The sequence below is a fragment of the Balaenoptera musculus genome, chromosome 13 (genome assembly GCF_009873245.2).
Source record: "Balaenoptera musculus isolate JJ_BM4_2016_0621 chromosome 13, mBalMus1.pri.v3, whole genome shotgun sequence".
NCBI lineage: Eukaryota > Metazoa > Chordata > Mammalia > Artiodactyla > Balaenopteridae > Balaenoptera > Balaenoptera musculus.
Window position 1 is genome coordinate 29029487 of NC_045797.1, and position 21564 is coordinate 29051050.

Here is a 21564-nt window from a genome sequence, read left to right on the forward strand (position 1 = left end):
ATAAATTTCAAAATGTTCTAACTTCTCTCTCGAGGGACATCCTCAAACCTTGTACGTTCAACGCAAAGATTAATGTGGAAGAAGAAATCTGGTGGGGGTTGACCCCCCAAAGGCAGAGACCACTCCCATAAGGCCATCCTTCCTTTCTTGTTCTCCCCCTTCCCTACACCAGAGTTCCCCCTTTCCCAACCAACCACCACCCCCGAGGGAGCAGGGGCGGCACCGTGGAGTCGGGACGGGTGGGAAGGAGGGTGACTTCCTACCCTTTCACGTAAATGTCGCTCATCTTCTCCCCGGTGATGCTGAGGTCATCCAGGATCACATCCTTGGTGTTCCAAATAATACAACGCAGGAAAAACCTGCAGAGAAGGATGACTCAAATCCCCGTGGATTTCCCACCAAAGGGTGGGCAGTCCTTGTCCGAGAAGCCAAGAAGTCAGCTCACCCAAGACTCTGCTGCTTGCCTGGCTGGACACTTGGCCGGGCCCGCACAAGAGTGAGGCCCGAGTGGCCCAAAGCCTGGCCCAAGAGCCACCTCCTGCTCCCACCCGCAGCACCTACTCCACCACCCTGCTCAGCTCTGAGCCTGGGCTGGGGTAAGTCACCTTCTGGCTCTCCGCGGGGTGATGTTGAAGGGAGGTCCCGGCCGCCCCAGGGCCTTCGGAAACAGGTCGATCCACATCTGCAGCTTCCCCTGGGGAGGGACACACGACCCTGCTCTCTCGCCACCCTTTTCATTCAACCAACATCTCCTGACCACCTGCTCTGCACTGGATACTTGGAGCACAGGACAGAGAAACCCCAGGCCCTGCATGGAGAGGCTCAGCACCCTGTAGGGGAGGTGCCCTCAAGGGGACTATAGGGCCAACCACAGGGGTGAGCCCACTGCCCCACAGGCCGAGGACTGGGGTAGCACCTGGGGATCAGGGGTCAGGGCAGCTCTCTGGAGACAGCGAAGTTTGCTGAGTCTCACTGTGCCAGGTGGAAGAGGGCGGGGGGCGTTCGACCTTGGGGACGGTGTACACAGTTGTGGAGGCTCAGAGAGCATGGTTTAGTGATCGGGGCTCAGAGGGTTTCCACGACAGGAAACCACTCTACCTGCCACCCCTTAGCTCCCTCTTTCTCTGCGAGCCGGCTGTTACCTCTGTCCCCATCTTACAGAAGAAGGAGCAGGGATTGACCTAACTTCTTCTGGTTCACATGAGCGTGAAAGAGCTGACATTTCAACACCTGCAGTGCCGCTCTGGGGAGCTGGTGGCCACGCCGCCAAGGGGAGGAGAGCTCAGCTCCAAAGAGCAGAGGGGAGGTTCTCTGCATGTCCACAAAGGCACCTTCGTGCCACAAAGGCTGCCTCGGCCCATCTCTGCCTGCAACCTTTTCTCTCCTCCTCCTCCTCCTCCTCCAGTCCCCTCCAGGAAGCCTCCCCATGTCAGCCCTGGGCCTGCTGTCCCTCTGCCCTCCCCCCACTGCCTGGGAGGATTCCCCTGGCCCTCCTGACGGCTGCTCTGCCTCTCTGTCATAGGCTCGCCCTGTCTGAACTCCCCACTGCCCAGCACAGGGTTGGCCATCTGGGATGTCACTGACTGATGGCAGGGGAGGACTCCCTGTGGCCAGGCTGAAACAGCGAGGCATCAGAGTGACTCGTGGGCAGCCAGAGGTCCAGCCTACACGGGGATGGAGGAGGAGCCTCATTCCCCAGGCCCTGAGGCCTGCAGGCAGCCAGGGGAGGCCAGGCTCAAGAGGTCCCCTCGTAGGCCAACAATGGTAACCATTCAGGCTGTGGAGAAACTCCACAAGGAGGGATTAGCCAAATCCTGAGGTCTCCACTGGTACTTCTGGGATATCCAAGCTGTCCTTGGGGCGGGGTAGCTGAGGGTCAGGGGCTCTGGGGCCCGAGGGTGGAGGTCCTACCTGCTCGATGTCCGGCTGCAGGGGACTATAGAGGGGCCGGGACTCCACGTGCTCAGGGACCAGGCCCTGCTGCTGCAGGACATGCAAGGCCAGACGTTCCTCCACTGGGCCCAGGTGTGGGTTCGGGACCCTGCCAGCCTCTGCCCCAGAGAGGAGACAAAAAAGTTGCCAGGACTGAGTGAGCAGGAGATGGTAGGGGGGCCTGAAGGCCTCGGGAAGCTGCCAACCCTGCAGCCTCACCCCTAGCCCAGACACACTTCTTCTGGCCCTCACGTCTCATTCTCTGTAGGGGAAACCTCGTTGTCCACAGGCTCTGGGCTTAAAATCCAGATTCCCCATTGCCATCAACTCTACCAAGCCTCTTCTGTAAGCTCTCCTTCCTTTTTCCTACCCAATACCAATTCTCCCCACCCTCCAAAGCCCACCCCTTCCAGGAAGCCCTTCCAGATTGCTCTCAACTCTGAGGCTCCACAAGCTCTTCTCCCAGATTGGGCATCTAAGTGCTCTCAGTAGTATTCTCTGTTTCATGCAATCTCTTTGATTAGTAGCAGTAGCTAAAATAATAGCAGTAACAGAGAACACTTATAAAGCAGGAGCCAGGCACTGTTCTTCATAAATATTAACAGGGCTTGATCTTCAAAGTAACCCTAAAAGGTAAGTGCTATTATTAGCCCCATTTCACAGATGACAGACATGAAGCACCGGGCAGTCACACAGCTGGGTAGCAGGGCAGCTGAGATCACACTCTCATTAGGAAAGGCGCATGACTGGATGTGAATACCCCTCCCTTCCCCTGCGTGCTTCCCAGGTACAGCTCTACCTGCCAGGGGTTGGGTCATGGACTGGTACTGTGCGGGGGCGGGGGTGAGGACACGGGGGTGGTTCTGACCCTGACAAGCCTGGCCAACCAGCCAGCAACATGAACTTGGAGCCCCCTTGACAGAGACCTTGACTGGGGGTAGGAGGGTCCACATGTGCCTATACACACGTACACACACAGGTCTGTGCACTCAGGTGTGCCATGTTCACCAGCACCGATTCTAACGTACACACACATACACACGTTCATCCATCAAACCTGCCCTGCCCACTTTAATAGTTGCCACTAAGGAAGCAGCATTGCAGAAGGACCACCGGGCCAGGAACCTGGTTCTGCCTCTAACCAGCTGGGTGACTTTGGGCAGGTTGTTAACCACTCGTGGTCTGAATGGCCTCATCTGCAAAAACAGGGAGATGTCAGGCCTCACCAACTCTAGCTTTCTGGCTTTCTTTTCCTATGAATTTATGACCATGAGCCCTGGTTCCTGTGCTTAAGCTGCTCACAGACTAGCAGAAAGAAATGAGACCACCCCTAAAACAGATGCATGTTCTACAGGAAAAGAGACTGGGGGAGGGGTTAGGGCCTAATGGAAAGGAGCCTGGCTCAGCCATGACCTCGGAGAATCAGAGAAATGAAGAAGGAGGAGGGGGATTTGAGATGAGGGAGCCAAAGCCTCGCTCCCCTTTTACAACCTCAGCACCAGCTCTGACATCAAACATCTCCAAAACCAGCAGGAGGCGAGGGGCCAGCTGCACCTGTAAACACCTCCGGGGAGTCCGAGCTGCTCTGGGTGGGCCGTGCAGGCCTATAAGCAACTCAGACACGCGGGGAGCACATGGCAGGACCCTCGGCATGAGCGTGAGGCAGACCCAGAGAATTAGGCAAGACGGGGGCTACAGGGCTTCCTGCCACCCTTTGGATGTATCAGGTGCAGGAGTTGTGACTGGGGGCTCAGAAGGTACCGTCAAGGTCAAGTTGACAGACTAGTATGATTAAGTAGAAAACTTTCTCAGCGGTGGGCTGTACCCAAACTCTGACCAGTCTGCCCACCCAAAGCCAGAAGCAGACTGATCCTAACCATGACCCTGACCCTGGCTTCAGACTCACCCCTCATCTTGTCCTTAGACAGGCCCCAACCTGGTCTTAGACTGAGCTCTGACCCTGACCCACCCTGACCCTGGTCCCACCTTGACCTCAAATTTTCACAATGGTGTCCCAGGTAAGTACTGGTCCCAGGAATACCAAGTGCAAGTTTAGTCCGTCTGTGCTGCCCTGTAGAGACCCAAGACCACACCGTGCTGGTGTGGGTTGTGTCCAGTGGCTACAGCCAGCAGGAGAGGACCCACAAGAGAGAGGGCGGTAGCGGGAGAACTCACCTATTTCTTCAATGGTGTATTCTTTATCCTGAAACACTACACGGTCTGTCCGGTACACGGGGGCCTTGACTCTGTGCTGCTGGCAGAACAGGTGGAGGAGCTGGGAGGGATGGAGCTGATCCCTCCACTGGTTGGGTCCAGAGCTGAGGCCCAAACACAAGACAAAGATGAGACGCTCCAGGACACTGACGGGGGCAGAGGTGTGTGCAGTGACCTATGTACCCACACGCATGGCATCACCCACCCTTCACTTTGACCGTGGGCACCCTGTGTGATTGTTCATCATGACCGGGGAGCCCATTTCACACACAGAGAAACTGAGGCCCAGAGACAAAAGGACTTCTTTACATACACATGGAATTGGAACTGAAATGTTTCCAATTTCCAGCTTTAGAGAATCAGACCCAGACAAGACCCAAGTTGGCAGGAAGTGGGTGGGGCTGGCCACACGTGAGTTCACCTTGGGGCCCAGCGGGGCTGTGTGCCCCATTGTCTGTCTCCCTCCTCCTTCCCATCTCCAGGCCCTCAACGGTGCCTTAAGGAGAACTTGATTATAACGACGTGAGGAAGAGCTGGGTTCTTAGAGTCAGATAAGCACGTTCAAATCCTAATCCCACCACTTACAAGTCCAGGTCTCAGTTTCCATATCTATGGAGTGGGGGTAAGACCTGGGCTGACTGAGAGAGACAGTGTCTGTGCCGTGCTAGGCCCAGGCTGGCACACAGTCAGGGAAGCAGCCAGCGCCCTGCACCTACACGCAGTAGGTCTGGGGGAGTCCGCAGCGAGCCCCAAACTTGGACAGCAGCCTGTTCTCCAGGTCGATAACCGTCTCCCCGATCTTTTCGTCCTTGGAGAGGAGGTCGTAGTCATAGAGGGTAACCTTCAGGTCCTTCTCCAGAGGCAGAGTGCAGGTCAGCTCGAACATCCTATTGCGGGGGGAGGGGGGCGGGGAGGCGGGGGCAGTTGTCATGACGACACCAGCTCCCAGAGGTCACCGGACACAGCGCAAACTCAAGTGGGTGGCAAGGCTGGAGCAAGAGCTAGAAAGCCACCCCTGGCCTCCTCCTCTCCCGGGAATGGCCTGCAGTCCACCCTCCTCAAACCTCCTAGAGCTCTTACAGCACACCACCCACAGCACTCCCGGTGCTGGGCTTGCCTGAGTGTGTGTGTGTGTGTGTGTGTGTGTGTGTGTGTGTGTGTGTGTGTGTGTGTGTGTGTGTGCGGTTTTCCCAAATAATCTGAGCTGGGCATATAGCAGATGCCTGCCTGATGGACCACAGAATGGACCAATGAAATGAAGCACAAGGTTAAAAATGAAGTTTCAACCAGGACACCTGGAGACAAGAGATGTGAAACTCCAGAGCCAGGTGCCAGGGCTCCAGAATTTACCAAGGGCGTGGCCTGGGATCCACTTTCCGCACTCCTGGGGCTTCAACACTCCTGCTGGAGTGGGAAGAAGAGAGGATTTGTGCGGAGGTTTCTTTGAAGAGAGCTCCTGCCGTGCTCTGAGACCCCCCGCCACTGCCCACGGAGGTCAAGTGTACAAGTGCTGTCCCTTCTCCCCTGAAATGAGTTCCCTGCAGGAGGGACACACAAGCCTGGCACCCGAGCTGTGGTCGAGGAAGCACAGGCAGCTTGTAGCAGAGAGGAGGTGGGGGATACGTTCGGGAGGAGCTGAGCTCCCGTCCTGGCTGGGCACGGAACTGCAGTGCTGCCTGCGGAGAAGGGCGCTGCTGCTCTGAAGCCTGTCCCACGGGACCTGGGGCTCCAACAGCGAGAGACTGTGGGGCGGCCCATCTGAGAACGGGTTGGGGGGAATGGGAGGGGGACACCCGCTACAGGGACCCAGCACCTGCCACATCCCAGGAGCTATGTGAGGAGGGCTCAGGGGGTGTCTCTGAAAAGCCCACAGGGAAGCAAACATCTGCCACCCAAAGGGTGCCGGATGGGGCGAAGTCAGCACTTGAGATGGGCCCCTCCTCTCACACAGGCTCCCCAGTCCTGGTCCTGCAAGTATGGCGAAGGACGGCAGGAAGGGGCGGGGGGGACACTGGGCAAAGACCCTTCTCCCCTCCGCACACACCCACAAGGCGCACACGCTGTGCCCAAAGTGGACACAGCTGCGAGAGGGAGCGACTGCCCTCCAGCCATCCGGTGCGCTCCTGATGACACGTGAATGCGCGTTCTGGTTACCAACTTGAGACGGTGGGCGGACGGCAAAGTGGACTGTCTAAACCTGAGCGGGAAAGTGGCCTGCCTGCCACAGTTTCCACTCAGGGAGTGAGGAAGGTCACCCGCACAGAATACATGTTTACAGGAAACCGGCAGACAAAATCAAAGTTGTGTCTGATTATGTCCCATGCGTTCTGCTGGTCAACACGTGGGTGATAGAAACAAAGAGCTCCTGCTGTGGACTCACAGAGGCTTGACACCCCAAGCAGAGCAGGTGGCCATGATCCGAGGGAGATGGTGAAACAGAGAGGGAGAGGCGTGTTTCTACACTAGCGCCCCTACCCTGCCCCGGGCCCTGCGCGGTCCCGTCAGCCCGGGGCCCCACGCTGGCCACTGGGGCTCACCAAACAGGGTTCTTCTCTTCCACCCGCCATCCTCCCCGCAGCCCTTCCCTCCAGTTCCAGCTTGGCAGTGGCTCACCATTGGCCAGGACTGTTTCCCCTTCAAAAATGGCATTTCCCCTGGCTGATTGGGTCTCTCTGAAGGGCCAGATGACTACAACTAACTCAAGAGACACCGGTTCATGAATCCAGTGTGTCGCTTGACAATATCGGTACATGCCTTCTCCTACAGGTGCTAGAGAAATAGCTGCCAACCTCCCTCAAGGTTCTCCTTTCTCTGCCCTAAATACGCTCGCATCCAAACAGCAAGCAAGTCAGGAAGCCTGGGAACTACTCCCGTGCAATGGGCCCTGCTTCTTCCTTCCCTCGTTCTTAGATTTTAGGAAGCATTTCACCCTCTTGAGTCCACATCCTTCCACTCTCTGCCACAGATGAACATGCAACAGTAAAAGAGAATAACTACTAAATGTAATAGGAATCCTGGATTAGATTCTGAAACAGTAAAGGGACATTAATGGAAAAATTGGCAAAACCCTAAGAGTCTAGAGTTTAGTTAATAGTAATGAGCCAACATCAATTTCTTAATTTTGATACATGTACCATGGTTAGGTAGGATGTTAATGGCAGAGGAAACTGAGTGATGGGTATACAAAAACTGTACTATCTTTGTAACTTTTCTGTAAATCTAAAATTATTCCAAAGTAAAAGTTGATCTAAAAAAAAGAAGAATTAGCAAATGCATGCTCTGGGTTTCCATTTAGATTTCTGATCTTCAGGGTAATTGTTTAACTAGGAGCTTCTGCCAGGACTCAAGCCTTTAGCGCTTAAGGAAGCGCTAGCTGAGGTTACCCCCCTACAGACATGCAAGATTTAGGGAACACAGTTTTGCTCCAGGAGATGGGGACTTCCCAGTGGCGGCCACATCGCTCCCGCTGGGCTGTGGGTTATCCAGACTGGCACCTCCACCCCAAGACCCAAGCCACCCCAACTTACTTTCCAAACACAGGCTCCAGAGTACAGGGGATGTAGTTGTCCTGGTCACTCACCGACTTCTTCCCTATGGAGATCCTGATGTAAGGATCACACTGGAGGAGGAGAAGGAAACACTTCAGCGACATAACCTTCCTAACACACTTCTGAGGCGCCTTCATTGCTCTGCCCCTCAAAGGGGCAAGGGGGCCCACCATTCAAGAAGCTGCCACCTGCCAGGCCAGCAGCCCCATCCTGCACACCACCCCCGACGTGGGCTTCTAGCCTCGGCTCTGGCAGTGGAAGCTGGGCGCCTAAGTCCTCCATACTCCCAATCCACTGCCCCACTGGGCGAGGGTGGGTGGGGGCCAGGCCCGTATCATCAGAAACATGCCAGTTTGTGTGACATATGTGACTGGGCCAAGCTGGGGTCCTGTCTGTGACCTCTGCTTCAGCAGGTGGAAAGCGAGAGAGATGGCCAGACTTTTTCAGCCCAACGCAGCCTCCTACCAGCAGCAGCATTCCCTCAACTAGCCTGTGGAGCAGCCAGGGCCACAGAACGTTTACGGTCAGTCTCGGCACCAGGAGGGCTTGAAGTATATAAACTTGACCACAGCCACGTCTTGGAGGCCATCGGTGGTGCCTGGGCGGGGACTGCTCCATCCCGCCCTGTGATCTCCCAGCAGGGCATGGGCAGCTTTTCTCACCTTGAAAAGCAGGGCACCAGGGACGGGACACCAGGCCCCTACCCACAACCTAGGACACAGGCTAGGCCCACACCTGTCTAAGGAGATAAGAGAAGACCCTAGCCTCGTACCTCTGAAACCCACTGTCCCCCACTCCTGCCTCGCCTCTTCCTCTTTCTCTCTCTTCCCAACTTTACTCTGCTCCTCCCCCCATCTCCCGGTAGCTCCAGACTCCTGCCCTCCCTCAAGCTCCCCTCCTTCACTCAGGGTCAGGACTAGAGTAGGTCAGTGAGGTACTCGCCTCAGGCACAAAATTTAAGGGAAAGACAGAAAAGCTTAGTAATCAAAATAAACAACACTTTAATGTGACATTTTAAAAATTAAAACCAATACCAACAGTCCATGATGAACAACATATCAAAATTTTAAATAAAGACAGGATCAGGATTGCTGATTTTTCCTTTTGCCTCAGGCTCCACCGTGGCCAGGCCAGCACAGTTACCCATCATGTTCCACCCCTCCTTCTTCCCTTCCCACCCCACAAAGTCCTGTCCCAGCCTACACCATCAATGTCCCTTGTCCTTATGCCTTATCCTTGTGCTAAACCTACACTAAGGAGTCTGCTCCCAAACCTTTGCCAAGGTTTTTGACTCCTCCTAAAATATGGTTTTCTTCTCCCTCCCAGCCTATCACAACTCCATCAATCCTTAAGAATCCTATTCCTTCCAGGAAGTCTTCCCCATTATTCCAAAGTCTTGTACTGACTTTGGCCTTTTCTGACCTCCTGGAACACTTGGCCTTGATAGAACTCCAATGCAGTCACACCTCAGGTTTGTACATGTTTGTCTGCTTTCCCCACTTACTGTGAACTCCTTGGGGCAAAGTGTGTATCCAAATTCTGCAGCCTCTTTGTACCCCAGCCTATCATTTATTCCAGGGGAGGTGAGAGCTCTAGGAATGTTACCTTCCCATTGGGGTCCTTGGGTTGCAGGCCAAATGCTCGGATAATGTAGATGCGGACCAGGCATTCCTGAGGCCCTTGGGAAGCCAGCTGGTGGAACTGTCTTGGGGGAATGGGGATGGCCGGGTCTTCTGGGAGGGGATAAATTTTGAAGAGGCCCTGAAAAGGAGGAGGGGTCAACTTTAATTTTCATCCTCAGTGTCGCCAATACAATCACCACTACGTCCCTTACTCTCATGTCTGCCAGAGTCATCACCACTGCGATCACTAAGCCCAGTGCCATCCCATCACCCCCATCACATTCTGCATCAGCAGCATCACCGTCCCCGCCACCACCTCCATCACCCACATGGTCACCAACCGCAGCACTGGGGTCACTACTGATGTTACTACAGTACCTCTGCCCTCACCCCCTTCACTCATTGCTGCCACTCCAGTCTTGGGCCCCCCTGGGTTAGAGACGTGTCCTCAAGGACTTACCTTAAACTCCCCAATGACAGATGGGTCTTCCATCTCCTCCTGAGTCTTGCCCCGGTAGAGCTTGAAGGTGTTACAAAAGTCAGACAGGCCCTCAAAGTCCTTCACATTCTCCAGTGCTGTGTCATAGACCTGCCACATGGGGAGACAAAAGAGGGGGACAAAGGAAAGACAGAAAGAAGAGGGAAAGCAAGGAAAGAGGAAACATGACAGTGTTCAAGTAAAGAAAGGAGAGAAAGGACAGAGAAGAAAATGAGGGGGAAAAGCCATAAGCAAATTAGAGAACAAAGGCCAAGAGGAAGGCAGGTGGGAGAGGTGGAGGTAAGAGAGGGGGCCAAGAAGGAAGAGAGGCAGAGAAGAAGAGAACAAAGGCAGAGATAAAAAGGATGCAAATCATGGAGATGAGAGAGAGAAATGGGGGGGGGGGAGACCAGAGAAGGGAGTAAGAGGGGAAGACATTTGTTCAACGACGTTGGAAAACAGGGTTTTCTGATTAATCCAATATTCTAGATACCCGAGAGTCATCAGATACATGGGTGGTGCATTTTTTGAGAATAAGATCACAGTCAAACAAATAAATGAAAAGTTAACTGACTTTTTATTTGAAGATCAAGACAGAACTCTAGAAGATTCACAAGTCAGCAAAATACTTACTGTCCAGGATGTCCAAATGGCAGTGGATCAAATACTGGGCTGAGGAAGTCTTTTGAGCACCACTTTAAATTTGTCAACTCAATTTATTTGTTTCTCTCCTCTCAAACAATGACTTTTACTTGTTAGAGCATTGCTTAGACTTAAATGAAGCAGTAGTCTTCTATTATAGATGATAAAATGTACCTAATTAATAGTGATATTAACCCACTTAATATACATGCTAAAATTGGTTATGTCTGAAACTGACTGGCAAGATAGTCGGCCCTCCATATCTGCGGATTCCATGTGTTGAATCCGCAAATATGCAACCCGCGGGCACAGAGGGCCTACTGTACTTCAGGTAAGTTCCTTTCTCATCTCGCTAAACATTTTTTCTCATTAGGCCTAGCTCTAGTTCTATCTCTTCCATGAAGCCCAAGTTCTATCTCTTCTAAGAAATAATTAATTACATGAGTGATATAGGTTCATTATTAAAAATTAGAAAATGTAAGTAGATATAAAGAAAATATTATTATTGCCTTAAATTCTGATCTCCAAAAATGACAATTAATTATTTGGTTAACATTTGGTATGTATCATTTTGAATATTTTCTTGCCATATTTATATAGTTGCATCATTTCAATCAAAAGACCAATTCTTTGAGGTGACTATACTACCGTTTTCTCTTTTCTAGTTTCTTATTTCTGCTTCTATTTCTATTATTTTCTTCTACTATTTTAAGGATTTTTTTTCTTCTAATTTCTTCAGTTGAAATTTTAATTACTTTGTTCCCTCTTTTCTGATAAGGAAAACACTTATTGCTATGAAATTGCCTCTGCTTACTATTGTCTTAGTATTACCCCATTTGTTTTCATGTATAATGTTTTCATTTTTCTTTTCTTGGCATTCCATAATTATAGTTTTATATTTACTTTTTGATCTTAAAGCTAGATGTGTAATTAGTTTTCTTTCTTTTGTTTTAACATAAGTTTTTAAGGCTATAAACTTCCTCTGAATACTGCTTTAACTGTAACCAGTAAGTTCTAAAAGGTAGGGTTTTATCCTTGCTTCCCAGATATTCTGCAATTTCTCTTATATTTTCTCTTTCACCAAGAATTGTTAAAAGAGAGTTGTTGTTTTTTCTAATTTTCCAGATAGAAGTTTTTTGTGCTTTTGAGCTTGTTATTAATTTCTAACTTTATGGCATTATAATCAGAAAACATTGTCAGTGTTTTGTCACTTTTTGAATTTTATTAAGATTTTCTTTATGCTCTATCACATGGTCAATTTTTGTTTTGGGGTTTTTTAAATTAATTTTTGTTGGGGTATAGTTGCTTTACAATGTTGTGTTAGTTTCTGCTGTGCAGCAAAGTGAATCAGTTATACATATACATATATCCACTCTTTTTTAGATTTCCTTCCCACTTAGGTCATCACAGAGCATTGAGTAGAGTCCCCTGTGCGATACAGTAGGTTCTCATTGGTTATCTATTTTATACACAGTAGTGTATATATGTCAATTTTGTAAATGTGCCATAGGGGTGTCTCTATTTTCAAGCTACCAGGTTCAATCAGGTTAGTAATTACTTTAGTCTTCTATATCCTCTCATGCTTTTGTCCCCTTGATCTGACATGAACTGAGAAAAGTGAATTAAAATCTCCCCCACAAACCAGTATATTTCTATTTCTTCTTCTATCATCTCTTGTAATTTCTGTTTTGTAAATATTGAGGTATTATTTAGCACATAGATATTCTCATGACCGTCATAACTAGGAATTGCAGCATTTAGCATTCTAAAGTGCCAAGCTTTGTCTCATCTAATTTGGGGGACCTGTGTATGCTCTCATCTAATATTAAGATTGTGACTTCTGCTTTCTTTTCATCTGCATTTGCCTGGCACACATTTCCCCAATCTTTTATTTTCAACCTTTATGAAGCTTTTTATTTTAGAGTTAGATTTTGCTTTGAGGTCTGATTTAAATTTTGTGATTAATAAGTGATTGATATGACATGTATTGATATGACAGATATGTTTCGTCTGGTTTTACATTTGTATTATATTTACATAGTCATGTAATATGTTTATATTATATTTTCTAGTTTCATAGGGTTTTTCTAAAAATCTTTGCATGGTCTGTGTGTGTGTGTTTTAGTTTTTCTGAGAGCTAAAATGACCTGAGTTTATGTTCTAATATTATTATGTCTTTAGGGGCAGTATTTATGGGTTCCCCACTATAGCAATGATAAAATAATCAAATTTTATCTTCCTCCCTCTCCATCACCTAGTTTTAGACAATATTATCTATCTTAATGTTTATGTTTGTGCTGTTTGCTTATACTTTGCTTATACGCCTATTATTTGATTTGCCAATTTTATTTTTTGTATTTATATATTACATATATTAAGCATAAACATACCTTTTTAACCACTTTAAGTGTACAGTTCAATGACATTAAGTACAGTCACGCTTTTATGCTCCCATCACCACCATTTATCTCCAGAATTTTTTTCATCCTCCCCAGTTGAAACCCCAAACTCACTAAACAATAACTCCCTTTCTCCCCCCACCCCCAGCCCCTGGCAACCATCATTCCACTTTCTGTCTCTATGAATTTATTACTCTAAGTACTGCACATGAGTGTAATCATACACTATTTGCCCTTTTGCAACCAGCTTATTTCACTTAACATAATGTCTTAAAGATTCACCCATGTTGTAGCATGGGTCAGAATTTCCTTCCTTTTTAAGGCTGAATAATATTTCATTGTACATAATTACCATATTTTGTTTATTCATTCATCAGTCAATGGACATTTAGGTTGTTTCCACATTTCGTGATTTGCCAATTTTAAATAATATCTGTCAATTCTATTTATTCTGTAATATGACTATCAGTGCCCTTACTCTGTATTCCATCCTCTTTCCTCCTTTACCTAACTTTTGTCAGTTTTATCATTTCTACATTTTCAGTATATATGGTATTTACATTCTGTCCAGTTACCCTAACCCTCCCATTTGTTTCCATCTTAGGCCTAAGGTAAAATATGCTCACAACCATCCCTTTTGTTATGGTTTTCCCAATTACATCCAAGTTGAGACGGCTCCTAGATGAGCTCCAATTCATCCCGTAGGAGTCCCTCAAGACAGGCTCCTGGGAGCCATACTACCTGTCTCCTGACTGTGAATACCTGTGTGTCTGTAGCCTTTCTGCTTGAAGGGCAGCTTGGCTGAATGTCAAATCCTTGGGTCACTCTTTCCCTGATGATCTTACACATGGTGCTTTATCGTCTTTGGGCATTAAATGTTGTAGAGAAAGTGAAGTCACTTTGATTTCTTTCCTTTTTTAAATTATTTAAATTTTTGTGGGGGAGAATGTATGACTACCCAAAGAATTTTTTCTTTATCTCTAATGTCCAATAACTACACTAGAATATGTCCCTGGGTTGACCAATCTGGGTCAATTTTTCCTGACACACAGCAGACCTTCTAATATGCGTACTCAAGTATTCTTTCATTTCAGTGAAGTTTTATTAAACTATCAACTGTTTGTTTTAGTTCCTTGTTTTGGTTGTCCTCCTTGCGGACTCCAATTATGCAAATGTTGGATCTCCTTTCCCTGACTACTATGTTTGTCATTTTCTCTTTATTCTTTTATAACTCTTTCTTTATTTCCATTTCATTCTGTCCTCTATGCCCCTTTCTGTGTTTTCCAATGTGGCCATTCTGTCCTGTGCTCCTTCCAATTTCATGTTTTCTTCTCCTTTTTTCCTGAATCTTACTAGCTCATATTTCACATCTTCTCATCTCACCATCCCTTCATTCTTTTATTTCTGCTTGCATTCTGACCACCCTATTTCTAAAAAGTTAATAGCAAAATTTTTCATCTCATCTGTTCCTTGGAGAAATTTTTCTGGTGGGTATATATCCTCTTCTTTTGGTTAAGTTTTGTTAAATATTCTCTCTTCTTTTTTTCATAGTATTGTAAAATTAATACCGTGCTATTTTTTTTTATTATTACTTGTCACTAAATGTGTTGGATTTTCCTAGACCAGTTATTTCCTTTGTTCCCATAACAGAGGCAGGCTGTTCCCTACAAATATGGTTCATCTGTGTGATTCTTGTGTAGCTCCACCTTCTCTGTTTCTCTGAACCAAACCAGGTCTAAGAGGCTTCTGTCACCAGCCTGAACCTGTCTCCAGAGTTCCCATGTCCATTGTTGTGAACAAAGGATATATTTTTATATTTTACAGTGAAACTTCAATTTCGGGAATTATATTTTTAACTATCTGTTATGAAAATTTTCAAGCACACACAAAAGTAAAGAGAATAGATAAGAAGTCCCCATGAATCCATAGCCTGTCTTAAATAATTATCAACATTCTTTTATTAGGAAGTATGGGGTTTGCTGAGATCTGCTACCACTATGACCTTTCATCATTTTCATGCATCTTCTCTTCATTTACTGCCGAGTGGCTTCTACCCAATCTCAGTTGCCTTTGGACAGCCCTTACATGTATTTTGGAGTCTGCGGGTTTTATTTGTTTCCAACTTTTACTGAAAATGAAGTTTGTGGGTTTGAATGATTTCCAAAGAGAAAAAGTGAAAAATGCTGACTTATGCAGCCATGTTCATACTGGAAGTCCCAATAAAATACTTTTTAAATTTCCAAGTGGTTGGTCTTTTTGTTTAAACTTTTGTTATTAATTTCTCATTTTATTGCGTTTAAATCTGTCTTGTATGATTTCTGCTTTTGGTAACCTATTACTAACCTAATATGTGATCAAATTTTGTAAGTGTTCTCTGAGCATTAGGAAAAATGCATTTTCCATTTTTAAATTATTTTTATTCTCTATTTTAAAGCTACTCTTGCTGTAGCTTAGAAAATATTTACCTTGTTATTCAGATCTTTTATTTCCTTATTTATTGGTTGCCTGTTTCATCTGTCCAGGAAAGAGGTGCATTAAAATCACCACTGCAACTTTAATTTCTGTAATTTCATGCCTTCGTCTGTGTGGGGTGTTACTTTATATATTCCTATCCATTTTTGCTTTAAGGATTTCTAAGCTTTATTGTTCCATACATTAATGTTTGGGAGTTTTTGCACTGAGATGTACATCTTTTATTTATACAAAACACTCCATTTTGTTTCCTTTGCTTTTTACTTTAGTTTCTATCTGTTTCTCTTTTGTTTGCACTTACTTTATTTTGTTTGCCTAAATATTTACTTTTTTAGCCATCTAAGTTGTATTGTCTTAGATGTGTCTTTTAAAGACATTATAATGAATTTTGACTTTTGATGAAGTCTGAGTCCTTATCACTTAGTAAAAGACTGTAACCCAGTTTTATTTATTAGGAAAATTAATATTCTTTTTCTATTGTGTTTTTCTATGATTTCTGCTTTTCTATGCTTTCTTGCTGTATCTTTGTTTTCTATCTTTCACTATTGTGACTATGAGTTGTCTTTTTTTCCCTATGATAGCAATTTCCAAAATATGGGTTTTTCCCCCCCGACCCACTGTGTACTCCATTCTCTCCATAATACTATAAGCTATTTTTCAAAGACCCATGTTGGTGGTGGTGGTTACTGATCCCTAAAGAACCAGCGTTTCTTCCAGATCTGCTTTTCCCCCCAGAAACAGGTTGAATGCATTTTGGTTTTAGACAGCCCATTTTCACTTGGAAACTGTCACAGATCTCAGAGAGGTCAAGCTGGTGGGCTGGGTGCCAGTTCAGCATCCGGCATCTGAGGGAGTGGCAAGGGTGCCAGGGCCATGGGCCACCCTGGCAGGAGTCCTCATTCTTACTTGGCTTTTCTCATTTTTTGGCAAGGCCACAGTACCACATGCCAGACTTAACGTGTCGGACCTTCTTCCTGGTACACAAATAGTTCTGTCTCTTTGCCCAGCCTCACACACCCACCTACCAAGTCAACAAAGAACTTGCTGCCTGGGGAGGCCTGAGCCTTCTGACTGCTGCTGCCTGAGGCCTCATCTCTGCCCCTCCAGGTCTCCAGGTACAATGACATGCGGGCGTCCAACGTACCAGAGGCAGCTCTGGCCACCTTGTGAGATCACCTTCTATACTGGTCACCCACCACTCCAACAAGCCTCAAGCCCCCTTCATCTAGTCCCTGTTAGGGAGCTCCTTGGGCTTTTCTTGCATGTCTGACAGCCTTGGCCCCCTCTTGCTTTCTAGGTAGGGCTGCCAGGTTTAGCAAGTGAAAATACAGGACACCCAGTTAAATTTGAATTTCGGAGAAACAACAAATAGTTGTTAGATAAGTATGTTCTGTGCAATATTTAAAGCATATTTACACTAAAATATTATTCATTATATATCTGAAGTCCAGTGTAACTGAGCATCTTGAATTTTACCTGGTAACCCTCTCCACGACACTATGTAACTCCTTCAGGGAGTAATTTTGAGTCACCTCTGGTTATCTTTTTTAAAAGTAGTCTGCTTTTAAAAAGTATAACCGTATTTGTGGAATTTCCTCAAAATACCAGAATTTGGCTGACTCATCCCTGGTTTTGTGTTGTTTTTCAGGCTCCGGGGTTTTTTTTCCACAGAAACAGAGTCTACCATATTTTTATATGTGCTGGGTAATTTCTATCCCAGTTGCAGAGGTGGGGAATCAGAGGTACATTCTCACATTGACTTTCCTTTTAATTTTAATGGAAAATTTTTATAATAGAAAAGTTCAAATAACTTTAAGAGAGACAGAATAGTATAACAAATCCCTAAGTACCCATCTCCAAGCTTTAAAATTTTCAATATTTTGCAATTTCAATCAATCATCTTTAATATTTTGAACATCTATCAGAGGGTGACCCACATCATCTAAATAATTCATCCTTACTTTTCTTGAGCATTTTAAAACAGATCCCAGGTATCATTTCACCCATAAATATATATGCATATACATATATGTATACATATATTCTCTTTCAGTTGCAGCTCCCGCTGCCCAGTGCACATGCCCAGGGACTGCTAGACTGAAGAGGACATTGTGAGGAGGGCTCACCTTTAGAGTGTCAAAGTCCTTCTCCAGGTAGGACCCGCACTTTTCCCTCTCCCCTATCGAGGCAAAGAATTTGCTCCACCAATCAATGAACTCCTCCTCCTGAGTGGGTAGAAAAAAAGAGACCATTTCAGAAACAGAATTTGTCAAGCAAGGTTCTTCTGGACCAACACCAAGCAAGGCTGATGGGCTGGCCTAGACTGCAAATCTCTCCTGCTGGTGTGAGTTCGGGGGAGCAGAGAGCTGGAACTCCCTGCCTCTCCAGGGGCCAACTGTACAGTCAGGAGAAAGGTCTTCACACCTGCTTGGTGTTGAGAGGCAGAGGCTCTCGCCCTGGCCCTGCCTACCTTCACTGTGTGATTCTGTTAAGCTCTTGGGGCCTCCCTTTTCCTTTCTGTGAAGTGGGCATAATCATCACAGGCCCCTTGCATTCCAGGGGCATACTGAGGCTAAAATCAGAGGATACATAGGATAACTCTTTGGGGGGAAATGTCAATAAAGTGTTATTTATTAATAAAATACAGTAGCCCCAGGAAAACTCAGACCCCAAAGGGCTATCCTGATCCCCCCCAGACTCCAGCCAAAAAAAAGCTTCCAAAATCAGAACTTAGTCTTCTGCAAGGTCAAATCAAGGCAGAGTCCCTGAAATTCAACAAATACTAAGTGCCCATTATTCAAAAGACACTATACTCAATGGGGGAAATTAGGTGAGAAGAAAGGAAGTTTGTGACAGCACACTCTCTGCCTCTTCCTTCCTTCGCTTATTCAAATTTGTGGGCAAAGGTGGACGGGCCTGTTGGGGTACACACTGGTCTCCCCGCCTTTTAAGTCTTCCTGGGCAAGGCCCTCTTGGCTCTTGTGTCTAGAATGCTCCTTCAGCTGTGTTCTGTGCAGGTGTCCGGTCACCCAGGGAGTCAGCAAGCTCTCTGAAGGTGGGATCATCACTCTCCCCAGCCTCCCCCAAAACCCACGCAGGCCCAGGCACTGGGTCTGTGCTGCTGGTACCAGTAAAGCTCACCCAGTTCCATGGGAAGGGCCCAGGACAAGGTGTCAGGAGAGCCCATTCTGGGGCCTGCTTTCCTCCTCTGTATGAGGCAGTCAACTAGGGGATCTCCCAGGAGCTTGCTCTGATTCCATAAAATGAGCTGAACCCCATCATGAGTTTCTGGAAATGCTGGTGCTCCCTTTAGACCAATGCCCAGTCCGTCAAGCTCCACCTTATTAAGGGTTAGCACATGCTGCAGGCAGACCAAGGGAACTTGAACAGGTACAATGGGGAGAGCATGGACTGAGGTTCTCAGAGTCTCCACCCATCCTGGAAGTATGGCCCTAACACCATCTGTGTGGCCAGAATATGGTGCCTAGACAGAGCACCAAGTGGGTGCCAGAGTAAGACTGAGTCTACAGAGAGTCTCTGTCTGACCAACTTACCAGGAGGATCTTCTGCAGCCAAAAAGGGGAAAAGAGGTTCAGGTGGGTTAAGATACAGGGTAGCAGAGCTTTCGGAGTTGTAATGACTCTCAAAACAGCCAGCAAGGCAGACACCAGCCGTGATGTTTTAAGTTCAGTTTGAAGAAAAAGATGCCACAGATGAATAAACATACACAGACACACATATCAAACTCACCCAATCACAGACACACAAAAGAACATATTTACACAATCATGCCCAAGAGAGATGTATATGCTGAAACGCACATATATCCCCCCAAAGTACACACGCTAACACACAGGCAAATATGTACACAGAGGTAGGAATGGTTAGAATGGAATTCAAGTTAGCTGTTTGATTCCTCTTAAGTCTTTCTTTTCTTCCCCAGCTCAGATACTTAAAGATCTGAGTTTATGACTCAGGCTCAGAGTCAGGCATAAACAGGCAACAATCAGTGTGTTTTGTACAAGGAAATGACAGGAACACGATAGCTGTGGGAAAGTCATTACATTTCCCTCAGTCTTGAAAAACCAAGCAAACCAAGTATTCTTTTTAAAAAAAGAATATGGAGACAGAGACTCTGAGTAATATGATTAACAGTGTCATTTAAATACACAACCATCATGTAATCTAAAAACAGAACTTACACCTTCTTTTCCAGCACAATTGGAGCACTTAGAAAAAATTAAAAGCCACAAAGCCAATGTCAATAAAGTCCAAGGAATAAACCCATTACCAGTCACACTCTCTGGCCTCAATAATAAAACTAGAAACTAATGAGAAACTCAAAAATCAAAAACCCCAACCTTTTAGACATTTAAAGATGTACTCTTAAAACCCTTCTGAGTCAAAGGAAAAACCAAAACTAAAATCACGGATCCTTAGAAAATACCAAGAGTAAGAGGGCTATGTCTTAAAATTTGGTAGCCAAGTCTGTACTCAAAAGAAAATTTAGTCTTAAATATTCTTGCTTTTATACAAAAAGAATGAAAATAAATAACCTGATAACTCAAGAAATTAGAGAAAAGTAGGAAGATAATTTGAAAATGATGAGTAGAATTATGGAGAATATTACAACTGATAATTCAATCCCAGAGCAAACTTTCAAAAGACCAATAAAATAAACATTAGATTATTTACCAAATCTAATGTTAAAAACTAGGTACACCATTAGGAATAAGAAAGATCAAATAAAAAGATATTATGGAGAGAATAAAAATATTAAGAGATTTGCTACACCCAAATCAACGGGAAAACCTTGGAAAATCTAGATGAAGTAGGTGACTTTCTAAAAATATATATAAATTGCCAAAATTGATTCAAAAGTAATAGAAAACATGAAGAGATCACTTCCTGAAAGTGGAAGAGATCTCAAAGAACTACCTCCAAAAAAGACATCAGGCCAAGATGGTTTCTTTGGTGGCAGGTTCTATCAGTCTCTCAAAGAATAAATCATTCTTTGTTCCACAGCATAGAAAAAAAATGAAGTTTCTCCCTTTCATTTTGTGAAGCCTGACCAGGGGACACACACACACACACACACACATCAATCCTGTTCCTGAACAGAGATATAAAGGTCCTAAATAAAATACTAACAGATAGATTGCAACAGTAGATTTTGCATGGATTAGACTGGATTATTCCAGAATGCAGGAGTGGCTCAGTATCAATAAGCAAGGAGAGAAAACCCAAATGATCATCTATAACAGAAATTTGCAAACTATGGCCCAGTAGCCAGCCACCTGGTTATGTAATTTACATATTGTCTGCCTCTTAACTACAATAGCAGAGCTGAGTAGTTGTGACAGAGACTTCATGTCCCTCAAACCTGAAGTATTTACTATCTGGCCATTTAAGAAGAAGCTTGCCAACCCCTGATCTATATAGGCAAAAAAGAAGGGAGTGTGAGGGGTTATAAAATTGTTATAAAATTTTTAGTTATTTCTAAATGAAGCTCTCATGGATTAAGAATAAAAGGACACTTTCTTAGCATTGTAAAGACTATCTTCAAGCAATAGACAGCATTGTACTTAACAGTACCAGGCTTTCTCCCAGAAGGGAGTCTGTCTCAGGGTCCAAATCCTGCCACTCCTAGCTGTGTGACCTTGGGCAAAACTTAACTTCTCTGTGCCTCAATTATCTTGTCTGTAAAATGGAAAAATACTAGTACCAATTTGACAGAGTTACAGTGAGGAATAAATGAGTCGTATGTATAAAGTGCTTAGAACAGTGCCTAGCACAGTGCTACTGACAATAGTATTGCTTTTTTGTGTGGACCAGATTAGCTTCTGGCCAAGGGCTGGCTCTCTCACAGACTGCCAGCAGGAACGTAGCTGGCCACAATCTTTCCAGAAGGCAATCTGGCTGCATGTTTCTACAGCCCCAAAAATGTGCCTACACTTTGACCCATCACTCCCATTCTAGAAATCTATTCAAAGAAAGTACTTATAGATATGCCTAGAGGTTTAACAACATTTATAACAGGGAAAAACAACTTAAGCATCTGACAATAAGGAACTTTTTGGGTAAACTGTACATCCATGTGATTAAATGTTGTACAACATAAAAAAATGATGTAGAAATGTTTATTGACATGGAAAGTTATTCACAATGGATGAGATTTACAACAGGTTAAAAACTGAATAATGAGAATTCTTTTTAATTAAAGGATCAAACCCCAAATGTTCACAGCAATTACCTGT

General features: G+C 45.7%; 1 protein-coding gene across 18 annotated transcripts in view; it reads right to left on the minus strand.

Moving 5' to 3' along the window:
* The window catches only part of DYSF (dysferlin), a 233524-nt gene that overhangs the window by 22280 nt on the left and 189680 nt on the right, over positions 1 to 21564 (minus strand). For 15 of the 18 annotated variants that reach the window (XM_036872992.1, XM_036872988.1, XM_036872990.1 and 12 more), the window contains 9 exons: positions 17434 to 17532; positions 9777 to 9905; positions 9300 to 9455; positions 7674 to 7765; positions 4863 to 5033; positions 4108 to 4250; positions 1912 to 2051; positions 606 to 694; positions 264 to 359 (listed from right to left, as the gene is read on the minus strand). In XM_036872992.1, the coding sequence (XP_036728887.1) occupies positions 264 to 359; positions 606 to 694; positions 1912 to 2051; positions 4108 to 4250; positions 4863 to 5033; positions 7674 to 7765; positions 9300 to 9455; positions 9777 to 9905; positions 17434 to 17532 (1115 nt within the window). Of the gene's footprint in view, positions 1 to 263; positions 360 to 605; positions 695 to 1911; positions 2052 to 4107; positions 4251 to 4862; positions 5034 to 7673; positions 7766 to 9299; positions 9456 to 9776; positions 9906 to 17433; positions 17533 to 18861; positions 18874 to 21564 lie in introns of all 18 variants that reach the window. The other 3 variants (XM_036872978.1, XM_036872985.1, XM_036872980.1) reach the window with 1 other exon arrangement.